Here is a 13,394-nt window from a genome sequence, read left to right as displayed (position 1 = left end):
TTGTTGTCTCCGTGGTATTTTTAACTGCAGCACCACCACGTGGTCCAAGGAAAAACGGGCTCGTGGAAAACACAGGAAAAGATGGTGGTTAAAGAAGGGGATAAGCTGGAGGGGGAGGAAGGATGGGGGGATGATTACAAGCCTGAGGTCTTTTCACTGTAGACACAAAAAGTCCGGTGACTTCCATGGCTGTGATGAGCTAGAGGAGCAAAAGCTTTCTTATTAGAGACACTAACAGCAGGAGGAATTCTGCATTTAAGTCAGAACAAAAAACCAGTGTTCTGCTAGAAACGGTGTGAGCTGTGGAGAAAGTGGGCAGCTCGGATAGCCTGGTACACTCTAACTCGTTTCTCTCTCCCACTGATTCCTCCCATCTATCCTCACCCCACACAACACAGAGTCTCCCAGGGGAGGAGGCTGTGCTGTGTGTCGAGGGTAGAGATGCAGGAGAGTCTCTGCAGCTCACAGATGTGCAGTTAGGAGCCTGGCAGGGATGAAAAACAAAGAGGAATGATTGCAGTCATCTCAACAACAGCGGCCACCCAAACTCTGCTGTTATGTAAACTATGAGCTGTGAGTCTCTAGGTTTATTGTTCACCTGGAAATGAGAAAGCTCCTCTTGAGCCTTTGCTATCACGGGTAGAGAAGGTTCTGTGCCTAAATTAATCCTCTCTTATAAACATGCTTCCAGAGTTTATGCAACAAGAGTTAGATGAGTCCCAGGGAAGCCCTGACAGGAGGAGAGCTCTCCAAGCAGGCTGTGCCATGGAGGCGAGCCAGGGATATGCTGTGGAATACAGATGGAAGGAGGATTGCTTCCCTTGAGCTTGAGCACTGGGGTAGAGGTGGGTCTTCTACATCTTTAGCTGACAGTCAGTCGCCATTACTTCATGAGAAAGACAGAGCCCAAGCCCCCACAGGGGTGTCAGACTGACCATCCTCTCCCAAGGAAACTGATAGCTGCAACTAAAATTTGGCAAGCTTCAGACAAACTCCTTTAAGAGAAGGTGCTCATTTTAATGAATCTTCCTGAACAATACAGGCTGTGCTGGACTGTCCACCTGTCCTAGGCTGACCCTTGCTGGCTGCTTCAGTGCACTGGCTGATCTCTAACTGGTTGCTGTAACAACTGGTCTCCAGGATTTATTTAAGGCATGTTGTGAAAGAGGTTTGGAGAACCATTTCCTTTCTCACAATGAGTAAGGGAGAGGACACGGATTTCCACAGTTTGTCAGGCAAACATCCTCCACCCGTGGCCAAGGAGAGGCCAGAATAGCTTTTGGTTTAGACCTGAAATTTGGTATAAAATTCACCTCTCATTCAGCTCTTGCACCTGCATGGTTTTGCTTTTGGATTCCCAGTGCAGTACCAATAAGCTAATAGGTGAAGGATAGTTTTGGCTTATGGTAAGGAGGAATTACTTGATTTTCTACCCTGACATTTCTGTTCATAGCCCACACAGAGTCCTGAGAAATCTGAAAAACAGCAGGCAACCTGGAACTCTGCATTTCTGGAGGGAGACACAGCTGCCAAAAATCTTCTGTTTTGGGGGGGAAAAAGGAGGTTTGGCTGCTGTAACATGATGACAGTGATAAATGGACTGGGAGTCCCACTTGGAATAAACTGTTACTGACAGGAGTCCAAATAAACAGAGGCAAAACCAGAGCAGCTGCGTCAGGCTGTGGGTTAAGGTGTTCTGAGCCAATGGAGCAAATGTAAAAGCGGCTGCAGCGCTGGTTGCAGAGGAAACACTGGCTGAGCTGAGTGTCCTGACACAGAGCTGGCTCAGCCAGCTCGAGAGGGCTTAGAAAAGGAAACCAAAGTACATCCTACTCTCAGTGCTTCTCCTTTTCTGCTTTTCACTTTCTTTTTGTATCTGGGCAGTACTACCTTGATCTGGAACATCTCCAAGTGCTGCTTCTTCCATTCCCTGATAAATGAGGATCTTGTACATTTGGGCTGACAAATGCATAAGGACAGTAATCAACCTGAGACATTCAGCAAGAAATCTTTTGTTATTACAGAATTACACAGGATTAGACAGTTGGTGCTCTTCTCTTCTTTGCAATCCAAACCTTAGCTCCAAGCTACAGAGTCTTGGAGCTGGCTGCTGTGCCAGATTTTGCACTGATTTTGTGGCGATGCCCTGAGGCCGCACAAGCACAGCACGTTCTCTCCATGACAGCTGCAGTTGGGCAATCTGCAACGCTTTACTTTTATATTACAGCAAAGCACGAAGTTTGAAGTGCCTAAGGATTAATCAGTCACCAAGTGACATCCAGCTGTTTACCACCAAACCGCTTTATTTAATGACCATTTCTCTGTAGTGCTGACAGGCCCCAATCCCCAACTGGGATCTCAGTGTACTCAGTCCTGTAGAGAAGCAGCACAAAAGTGAACATTTTGAAAAAGCTTGCAACTATGAGACAAAGATAAAAATAAAATCGATTAAACAGGTGGCAGTGTGGAAATCAGAGACCACATTGGCCCCATGGCAGGATTTCATCACATTTCCAGCCCAGACAGTGGCAGGTTCTTTCAAAGCAGCATGGGAAAGCTGTAGAGTGGATTTTGAGAGGAAAGTTTGTTCTGTAATCATGTATGTTGTGTTTTCAAGCTCAACAAGCAAGTAGGATATGTGTGATTTAAAATATGACAAACTTTTGATCAGTACTGTAAATCCTCAGAGTGAAATCGGGAGGTGAGGTTGGGTGGTTAGCTCTTCCCAGTTTTCCTCCCTGCACCAAGTACCCCAGCAACCCAGTGCTAGTACATCAAACCTTATTGGTGGCAAGGAAAAGGTGTTTTTTCCAGCAAGCAGTTTGGTTCTAGGGGTCAGTGCATGGATTTACTGCTAGGGAAGATAATTCCCCTTTGCTCTCGTCGTTTGTCTGTGCAGGGGTCACTGACAAAGGCCTGGGCAGGGACTCGCTGTTGAGGGGTGGATAGGGAAAGCCAGCGCTTGCCAACCCTCCAGGCACTGCAGCCTTGCCTTGGCAGGGTGTTTGTAAACACTCCAGCACATTGGGATGGCAAATCCCACCAGCCTTTTAGTAACAAATTATGTATTTCAAGTCCCAGGCACTGTGCAAACACATGAAGTACCATGCTGATGGTGTCACTGGGGTGCCACATCTCATCTGTTAGGGGCCTCTTCAGTCTGGGAGGAACCACGTGCCCTCCCTGAGAGGAAAGTATGGGCTAAGGGTGGCCATGTGCCCTCCCTGAGGGGAAAACAGGGGTTGGGGGGCCCATGTGTCCTCCCTCAGAGAAGTCATGGGTTCTGGGCAGCCATGTGCCCTCCCTGAGGAAAAAGTGCAGGCCATGTCCTCCCTGAGGGGAAAGCACAGGCTGAGGATGCTCATGCTGTCCCTGAGGGGGACATGCTCTGTCCCCCTGAGGGGGACAAGGCCCTGTGCCCTTCCTGAGAGAAAATGCAGGTGATGGGTGGCCATGTCCTCCCTGCAAGAGGAAGGAGCAGACAATGTGTGGTTGTGTGCCCTCCCTGAGAATGAAGCACAGGCCGAGGATGCTCATGCCCTCCGTGAGGGAGACATGCGTGTTGGGGGCCCTGTGCCCTCCCTGCAGGAGGAAGGAACAGGCCATGAGTGGCCATGTGCCCTCCCTGAAGGAAAGTGAGGGTTGTGGGTGGCTCTGCTTTCCCTGATGGAAAGCGCGGGGCTAGAGGGACCGTGTGCCCTCCCTGAGGGGAAAGTGATGGCTCTGGATGGCTCTGCCCTCTCTGAGAGGCAGGAGCAGCTGGAGTGGCTTTGTCCTCCATGAGGGGAACAAGGTGGGCCAAGGGATGGCGTGGAGGAATGCGCTCCACCCTGAGAAGTGCCCTCCCTCACGGAAGGCACAGGCTGTGGGTAGTTGTACCCTTTCTGAAAACGCAGGCTAGGGGTGGCCATGTGCCCTCCTTGAAGGGAAAGGTGCTTGTGCACTCCCTGAGGGGAAAGCGTGGGTCAGGGCTGGGTGTGCTCTTCCCGAGGAAGGAGCAACCTAAGGGTGGCCGTGTGCTCTCCCTGGGGAGTGGGCATGAGCTGTAGGTGCTCATGGTATCCCTGAAGGGCTGAGGATGTTTATGTGTCTTCCTTGAGAGGAGCGTGTGGGCTAAGGATGCTCATGCCCTCCTTGAGGGGAAAACATGGGCTAAGAATGTCTGCGTGCCCTCCTTGAGGGGAAAGTGCAAGGTATGGGTGCTCGTGCCCTCCCTGAGGGGAAAACACGGGTTAAGGGTGTCCGTGTGCCCTCCCTGAGGGGAAAACACGGGTTAAGGGTGTCCGTGTGCCCTCCCTGAGGGGAAAACACGGGTTAAGGGTGTCCGTGTGCCCTCCCTGAGAGGAAAGCACGGGTTAAGGGTGTCCGTGTGCCCTCCCTGAGCGGAACGTGCGGGCTGCGTGTGCTTGTGCGCTCTCCCTGACGGCAAAGCGCGGGCTAATGGTGTCCGTGTGCTGTCCCTGAGAGGAAAGCACAGGCTCAGAGTGTCCCTGTGCCGTCCCTAAGGGGCCAGGACCGGCTCGGCCGTGCCGCGGCGCGCAGGCGCACCCTCGTCCCTATTTTCCCTTCCGGGACACGGGGGCGTTTCCTGTTGCTGTGGCGGCGGCTCCCGGGACCGAGAGGGAACCGGCGGCTCCCCGGGGAGTCCGGTAAGAGACCGGGCTGTCAGCACGCCCGCCGGCCCCCGGCTCCGCTCCCCCCCGGCCCTAGCGAGCCCCCGGGCACCGGCACCCCCTCCCCGCGGCGTGGGGACCGCTCGGCCCCGGTCCCTGTGCGGGCAGCGGGGGCTCAGAGGGCTCCACGGGGTCCCGGCGTTTGGCCGGGACAGCGGGTTGGTCTTCGCTTTGCCCCAGTCCCGCAGGTTTACAGCCGTCCCGACCTTTGCAGCTCGGGGCTTCAGCTGCAGGGCAGGACGCAGCTTGAAAGATGCAGTGTTTACATTAGAAAGCGCTTTTAAGGGCTACCAAAGGAGTGAAAAATGTTGCTGTGTGCGGTAGGGAGGCGAGCGGCTGTAGCCTGTGTGAAACCGGCTCTCTTTATGCCACAGCTTGAGTCTGAGCATCCTTGTGATCATTAAATCCCGCACCTCGTCCTTTCCGTTCTTACACACATTGGATGTACTAGTGCTGAGAAAAGTGTGGGATGTGCGTGAAAAGACCTTAAATGCGTTAGGAAAAAAATGGTGAAAACTTCCCCTTATCCACAATTGCGAAGACTGACCCATTTTAAATATTCCACGGCCCTGGCTCCTTGGGGAGAGGAGCGGGTGATGATATCAGCTTAGCTTGTGTGTGCTGAAAGGAAACGCCAGCAGGAGCTAGGAGTGGTGATGGATTTTGTAGGAGGAGCAGGGAAACAGGCAGTGATTCGAACAAATAGCTTTCTGAATGTTTCTGGTATTATATTTGGTGTTGCTGCTCTAATAAAATAAGCTTAATTTCTGAATATTGTTTGAAGATTTGGTGTGTCACCGAGAGAAAAAAGGGCTGCTTCTTGGTTCCTTTGCACTCCCCTCTTAAGGGGGTTTTATGGGAAGCTTTTTTATTTGGCACTTTTTGTTTAAATTTATGAAAGTAGTAGTTTCTCTTTGTCACGGTGAAATAAAAGAAACCCACGGAACATGGCTCTCAAACAGGAGCCATCGGACATTGTATGTTGTAGTTCCACCTACTGTTTACCTATGAAATATTTTAAATACCTTTTATGATTGTCATAGTTGCTGCTTCAGTTCTGTAGTGTAGACTGGGGGAAGGGTTCAGCGTGAGAGAATTGAATTGGGACTCCAGTTTCTTTTAGGATAATATGCAGATTTTACTTGGCATTGTTTAAAAACCAGAACTATCGTTTGTTTATGTGTTTCTGTGCCTAAAGAAAACCCCGTGGCTGCCAGAACTTGCAGTGTTGGGAATCACACAACCCCTCTTTTGCTTCATCCAACTGATATTTTGACAATAAGACCAGATACAGTGAGTAAGTAATTTTAGGTTGTTCTGGAGACAGAGGAATGCTCTAACAGGGAGGCTGAAACTTGATAATTTAGTGCTGTTGCTCTCTGGCGTGGATTGTCTCTGTTTCAGAATGTGAATATCTCATCTCCCTGCACCCTTCCAGTTTTTGGTTTCTGCCTCTGCCTAATTAGGCAAGTGAGAAAACAAGTAAACACCGGCCACCGGAGCCACTAGGACTAAGTTAAATCTGCTCCAAGTTCCTCAAGATACCTGACCTGGATTTACCCGATACAGAAACTTCCTCGTGTTCCACTGAAACTCCTCCTCTTTTCTGAGAAGTTTTATCACAGGCACTCTGCTTTTTCTGGAATGCTGTGGTGGTTTGAAATGTTTCTTGGCCATCGTGTTGTGTATATCTCTGTATAAATGCAGAGTTTATATTTTGTGTTAATCATTCATATGCGGGTTGTTTCCTTTGTCAGTTCAAGAGGGAGGAGTTCCCTCCCTGTGGTGTAAGGGTGAGGAAGGAGGGAAGAGATTCTCTTTGATCCCTGAAGCACTGGACAGTTGAAAACAGGAAAAAATATTAAAATTATTGATTTTACAAGGAAGCTAATTTGTCCTTGGCTTTCTTCAGCTGCTTGGATTTCATAGGTGGTGAATATATCCTTAGTACTGAAGAGAGTTCTTGAACTCCTTGTATCATTAGAATCACTGTTAAAATCTGTCCCTGTTTGAACTTCGCTGCCTTAAAGTATTTTTTTAATGTTATTTAAAAAATAAACAAAAAAAATTCTTGAGATAAAGTCAATAGTTCAATTTTAGATTAATCACAGCATTTTTTTCTGGTAGTTGTTGTTTGCAAGTGGCCTTTTAAGAGTTATTTTATTGGGCAGTACCGTTCCAGACCAAAGGTCAGGGTCATAGTGCTCATAATGTCTGGTGAGTCACAGATTTGTCCTGGAATCCAATTCTGGAAGACATTTATAGGACATTGGCAGTGTCTGATCCCCTGGAAGGTATTCCAGCTGAGGGAAAAAATGTCTTTGCCTGCCCCTTTCCAGCCAGGTTTGTTGCCCTCTCATACTGTGAACAGGGTGATGCTTTTGAGTGTTGTAATATGTTGTCCAATAAAATGCTCCTAGGTTGTAAATTACTTTCTGTGAGCCATTGGGAAAACATCTCATTAATAAGGGAAGGGGTTTTTATACCAGATAGTAAATTCATTACCCTCAGTCATGAACAGGATCTTTTCTGATGTTTATGAGCCTTTTAGTCTTAAATATTTCTTTGCTGGTTGAGGTCCTTGCTTTAGTCACTCATGAGGTCATCTTTGGCACAGGCCTCTGCAAAATGCTTCAAGGGAGTGACAGTCCCTGTCGTAAGCAGATCTGGGATAATGTGATGCTCCCAAAATTCTCGGCCTTAATTCCAAACCCGCTGATTAAACCCTAGGAACAACCCTGGTGGGTTTGCTCAGTTTCCACACTCTGTGTGGTTCAGTTGCTCTGGTATCCTTAGCTGTAGCAGTGGTGCTGCTGTCCCCATCCAGTTGAGGTGACCCAAATCCTTGGACCTTTTTGGTGTGTTGGCACTTTGTCTGGTGTTGTCAGCGCTGGCCAGAGTTGCAGCCCTTCTGCATAGTCTGTATCAAGATGAAATCCTTTGGAGGGTCTGTTTTTCCCCTGCCAAATTAATCTTCTTGCTGTTCAGTGAGTGATTGAGGGAGGAGAAGACAAGGAAGAGCCTGGATGCAGCCCTCTTGAGTTTTTATCTCTGCCTTTCTCAGGGATATCTTCTGTACCTCTCCTGTTTGGGAAGATCTTGCTGACAGAACTGTCCTTTTTTTTTTGGACCTTCCCAAATTCTTGATCTGAATAAAACCAAATGCTACCGATGGTAAATGCAAAAATAATTTTCTTTGTCAGTTTGAGCTTACTGATGCTGCTTTACTCTGGATGGCTGGAAAAGATAGAAATCTGGTATTTCTCCACACCTGTCAACAACCCTTCATGTGTATCTCTGCTCTTAAACATCAGCCTCCATGTGTGCAGATTCCTGTCCCTTCTTTACTGTCCCCTGTCCCTCATTCTTCTCTTTGCTGACCCCTGCAGTTCTCTGATACTGTTTTCAGAGAGGCTTAATAAGAATGCAGAATAATAAGAATAAATGCAGAAATCTTACATGCATAGAAAGGAAACCACAGTCACTAGTGTTCAAAAGCTCCTTCTCATCCTGAATAAGAGTGTCCTTCCTTCAGCGCTGCAAAAGTGTGTTGAATAGAGGAAGCCAGAGCATGTTCTATAAAATGAAATATGCTTATAAAACAGTCTTCTGACAGGTTTCAGATTTCTCTTATGTGGGCAAAAATAATGCCACTTTGAAGTCATTAAGTAAATGCATTTTAAATTGTCTCATGGAGAATCAGGTCCTTGGATTCAGCTGCAGTTTCCTGCGGCTTTTTTTGTAGCATTTTCCTGTTTTCTAGTATGTTCTCCAGTGTTGTGTAAAGAACCTTTCAGCAGTGTAGGGAAGTCATACACAGCACTATTAGATATGTCAGCTGATTAAGTGAAAAATACCTACTGAGAGCACCACAAGCTGTTCTCTTTAACAGAGCAAGGGCATGATTTTAAAATTGAAATACATTTTTAAGTGAGATCCCTTTTACAGTTACCTTAACAAGGAACCCAAGCTTTTCAAGTAGGAATTGGTCCTACTAATCATTGATAGGAAAAGAATTACTGAATGTAATCACTGAAAATGCGTAAATGTCAGGGAATATGAATATCTAGTTGAAGTTTGATGTTTCTGGATGACTACATGACAGAATTCTAGATGAGTTAACGTGGATTTCAGGACCGTGTGGGAAGGCAGTGGCTGTAGGAGCATCTATCAGACTGCCTGTTCTTCCCTGAAGGGAACCCATCTGTGAGCAGGACTTGAAGCCAACCCAGCCTGACGTAATGGAGAATTTTCTCTATTTCCTTTTGTGTGGTGATTTTTGTCCTACAGTTTGTTTCTTTGTCTCAGGAGAAAAGGGATTTCCATTGTCAACTACTTGTTTGTTGTTGAGGCATATCTTTTAACAAGTTCTTCATTCCCTCGTGGTAGGTGGAGGCCTTATCACTGCCGAAATAATGAATATATTTGTTATTCTCTACACAGTTTTAATAAGTGAATAACTTTGATACATTTTTCTCGTGCATTTGCAGAGGCACATACATTTGAAATTAGATACAGTGCCTTTTGGTTTGTGGTGTGGGGTGTGGTAGTGGTAGGAATATCCCAAATAAGAGAAGCTGTGGGAGGTGACAGTTTTTGTGGATTTTTTTTGTGGCAGGCACTTGGGAGCAGAACTCTGCACTTCATTTCCCACATTTGGGGAAGTTGTATAACATGTAGGCATCTTGCAGGTCTGTACACTCAGTCTTTCTCTCAGTCTTGTTTTTATATCTTTATTAATTTACTTGTGTTTAAAGCCAAGTAAGTATTTTGGTCCTGTTCTCAGGCTTTTGCTGAAATCATGGAAAACACAAGTGAGCATCTCTCTAGGTTAGCCAGGAGCCTTAAAGCAGATCCCCAGTCCTGGTGCCAGGTGGGGGTGGTTCTGAAGAAACCTTGAATAGTTTTTCCTCTGTGCTTTAAACATAAACTGGCTTTTCTCTAGCAGGTATGGTGTTCATCTTTCCAGTTTTGTTCTATTTCTCTTTTAACAGGCATGTCTGGGAAAAGGCAAATCCTGGTGTCCTTTACTGACTTGTTGGTATCCTGCTTTGCTTTTTATGAAGGATCTTGTTTTATAGATAGGCAGAAAGGATGCAGAAAATATTTGGCACTATCAGTTCCCCTCCTGTTTTTTCAAGAAGTAGTTATCAGAAGGGAAAAAAACAGAGATTGGATTTTATTATACTGATTTTATTATACATAGTTTTATGGCTTTTGGGTGAGAGGACTGCTTTCTCTCCTGTATCTGGGAACAATTCTTTTGTGCAGCTGAAAGGGTGGTACTGCTGTGGTGCTGGTAATGCTCTGATGATTCTGGAGAGTGTTTTGATCTTTAATTTACTGTGGTTACTGCAGCTCCCAGCAATAGTCCGTGCAGAAAGGCAGCTATTCCTGTGGAGTCGAAGAATTGCTGCCCTCTTGACTGGTATCAATTTTGAATGGAGAGACATGGAAATGGCCTTTGCAAAGATGAGGAAAACTGTGCTCCACTGAGTGGAGGTTGGGCAGAAAACTGGTCGTGCATTCCAGAGTGGCTCTTGGTTCTTGCATGTGTGAATTGCACTCAGTTATTCAGTCTTACTGAAAAAACTTGAGGGTTTGGTATAAAATCAAGACCAGAATATGCACAACAAGGATGCTTGCCGCAACACCTGAGCTTGCTCTGCATCTCTTTCAAAATTAAGATCCTTTATGTGTCATTATTCCTTTCCCTACACAGGAAAGAAGAATAATTAAAACTTTGTGTGTGTGCATTTCAGACTGTGCAGTGAATGTCCACAAGAACTGCAAGAGTTTGCTGACTGAATGCAGCAGCATCAGACCCAAGGTGGGCTTTAACATTTGTTCTTTTTTTATAATAACAAGGCTTGACATAATAAGTTTAATTTATGTGAGTGGTTTAATTTACATCAGTCGAGAGTCTTGCCCTACATCTTCGAGACATCAAGTAGTTATTAACCTGTCACTATGGTAATCAGTGATAACTTACAGAGGGGAAATAAAGTGAAATGTTTTATTGCTATACAGCAAATTACTTAGTCTGTGTCCCAGAACTGTGACTAACCCTAAGAATGCTCCAACCTATCATTTTTTTGGGGAATATAGTTGAATGTTGTGCCATCTCAAAACTGATGGAAGAGCATGAGGGATGGAGGGGAATTTGGTCATAACAGTTGCATATTATTTCTAAGCTGGAAAATGCAGAATAAATTATTTCATTTGGGAACTGTGATGAACTTTGTCTTGCTGTTTATTTTTTATCTCAGTCACCCTGGTGCCTGTGATTGCATGTAAGGTCACAGGTTGTTTCACATAGATGTCTATCTGTTGGGGTTTTTTGTTCTGGTATTGGTTTTGAAAATCATTTCCTCCTCCTTATAACTAATAATACTTGAGGGAGTTTTAGTTTGTTTTAACCTGCAAGTGCTGATGATTTCAGAGACTGATAGCAGATTAGGGAGTACTGTGAGGAGGAAAAGAGAGAGCAGAGCAGCTCAGACCTGAGCAATTAGAGGTTAGAGGAAGTGTGTTCAGCCATTGGTGATGTAGAATGTAACTCTTCTGAGGGCAGAAATGTTCTTGTGGGGGTTTTGATATATAATTTTAAACATCTCAGGGCATTGTGCATTTTCCTTTTAAACCGAAAAATTCACTTGCTCTGATGCTTTCATTTCTCTTCACCACCACTTCACTTCTCTTCTTTCATCTCACTCTTTACCACCACCCAAAACTTCATGGTTGAATCAGCCCTGACAAACCACTCCTGAAGAGAGCAGAGAGGGAGTGGTGGCACAAAATGGGGTGAAGAATTCAGCCAGAAGTGGGAACCCCAAAGGGAAGCTCTCCAAAAGCCATTGTTACAGCCTGTATTATTTATTTAATTTCCTTGCATCTTTGATAACTTGTTTTAATATCCTAGTGTTGCAAGAAGGACGAAGTTTAGCAAGAGTACCAAAGGTGCAATTTGAAATGGACAATCTAAATTTTTGTTGAAACTGGCTGGATTTGTTTAGTCAGGATTGCTAGGAACTAAACAACAGCGAAGTGTCGGTGAAGACTGTCAACATGAAGGGGTTGCTTTAGTCTCATAAATTAATTATCATAGCTTTAATTTAGTTGTAGCTTCACTTTTGGTTCTGTTTCAGCCTGATTTATACCTTGTGGAATTTAATACAAAGGGTTAATGTCTATATGTCATTCGTCTGCCACATGAAAAAATCAAAGCTGTTACTGTGTTAAATCTTTTTATATTCTCAGTGAACATCTTCGCTTACAGTTAATGCTATAGGATAGGAAAAATCTGATTAATTTTGGACTGAAAGTTTGGTCTGTATGTGTAAGAATATTGTATTTTTTCCTATAGCAGAAAGATTTGCAGCACAGACCTTCTGGATCTCCACAAAGTTCGCCCCAGTGCATTTCCCCAGGTTTGTACTAAAGAATGATTTCTGTGCTCAAGGCTTATCTGTTCGATTGTATTTTTTTTCTTTAATATGTTTTAAAGGCTATACACAGTGTATTATTGAAGTATAGAGAAGGTCTCTTTTAATAAGATGGTTTCATTTTTTTTTCTATTGGGAATGGCTTAGAGGCTCCTAGCAATCTCCTGTGTGTTTTTATCTTTTTATCTTTTTATTTTTCTTTATACCTTCTTGCTGTGTAACCTCAAAATATCATGGTGAAAAGGGATCAATAAGCTCGTTTTTCATTGATTGTCTATTCTCTGGCCTCTGAAAAGACTAGAACTGTGAACTTTGTTTTACATCAGATTTTCATAATTGTCTATTTAAAACTTGCCTGCAGCTAGTGGTTGCTAGAAATCTCTAAGACAAGCTAGCACTAATGGTCTGAACATAAGTCTTTGTTGAAACAAAGTGAGGAAAAAGGATCTGGAAGAAAAAAAAAAAGCAATAAGAAAGAACATCTGTATTGCAGCATAGGCTTTGAAATATCTTTTTGTTCCTCTAAAAGACCATCCCAGTCACAGGTGTATTAAATGGCATTTTAATTTGTAGATGGTACAAGGTCTGCATTAACAGAGGAGGTGAGTGTCAGAACACAGCTGACTTGGGTGTCTGAGCATCACTCTGGGTGTTTCAGGTACCATTTGCATTGCAAGGTGTCTTCTTCATGCAATGATTCTTCCCAAGAGGCAGCACAGGGGATAATTGTTACAAGGAGATAAGTGGCTGTTTGCATTACCAAGAATGGGTCAGTGCATTTAGGAGACAGTGCAGAGACTAAAATAGGAAGCAATAAGGGCTAATGAAAATGGGAGAAGTTGTCTGTAGGGCTGGTTGGCGAGGAGCTCTGTGGTACCCAGGCTGGCCTGTGTGAGGGGAGCAGCGATCGATGTGGGGCACAGCAGTGTGCAGACAGTGCTAATTGAACTCCGAAAATGGCTTTTGGGCCATGCAGGCTCTGCTAGGCAGACAGTACTCATTTTCCTTAGTCAAAAGCAGAAGCTGGAAATTAAAGGAACAGCTAATAGCCTGGGCATTGTATGTTCTTAGCCACAGCATAATCCTGCAGACTGTAGTGCCCAGCAAAAAATCCCAAAGATACTGTATCAATGTAAAAGAAAAATTCATTTTAAGAGGGGTATAAACTGTGTTGTATGTTCCCATCCCTCTCCCCTTGTTTCGCCTCTGGAGATTTTTTAGATCTGGCCTATCCTTGTGTAACAGAACTTTATGTTCCTGCCTTGTGGAGCACAGA

General features: G+C 44.9%; 1 protein-coding gene across 5 annotated transcripts in view; it reads left to right on the top strand.

The window, feature by feature from the left end:
* ARHGEF18 (Rho/Rac guanine nucleotide exchange factor 18) overlaps positions 1 to 13,394 on the top strand; it is a 50,891-nt gene that overhangs the window by 14,969 nt on the left and 22,528 nt on the right. For 2 of the 5 annotated variants that reach the window (XM_019293187.3, XM_019293184.3), the window contains exons 11-12: positions 10,436 to 10,503; positions 12,040 to 12,103. In XM_019293187.3, coding sequence (XP_019148732.1) covers positions 10,436 to 10,503; positions 12,040 to 12,103 — 132 coding nt within the window. Of the gene's footprint in view, positions 1 to 4,556; positions 4,650 to 10,435; positions 10,504 to 12,039; positions 12,104 to 13,394 lie in introns of those variants that run through there. The other 3 variants (XM_039566154.1, XM_039566153.1, XM_019293185.3) reach the window with 3 other exon arrangements.

This window comes from Corvus cornix, chromosome 28, assembly GCF_000738735.6.
Source record: "Corvus cornix cornix isolate S_Up_H32 chromosome 28, ASM73873v5, whole genome shotgun sequence".
Taxonomy (NCBI): domain Eukaryota; kingdom Metazoa; phylum Chordata; class Aves; order Passeriformes; family Corvidae; genus Corvus; species Corvus cornix.
Note: the sequence above shows the minus strand (reverse complement) of the source record. Positions and strands in the feature narration are given on the sequence as shown.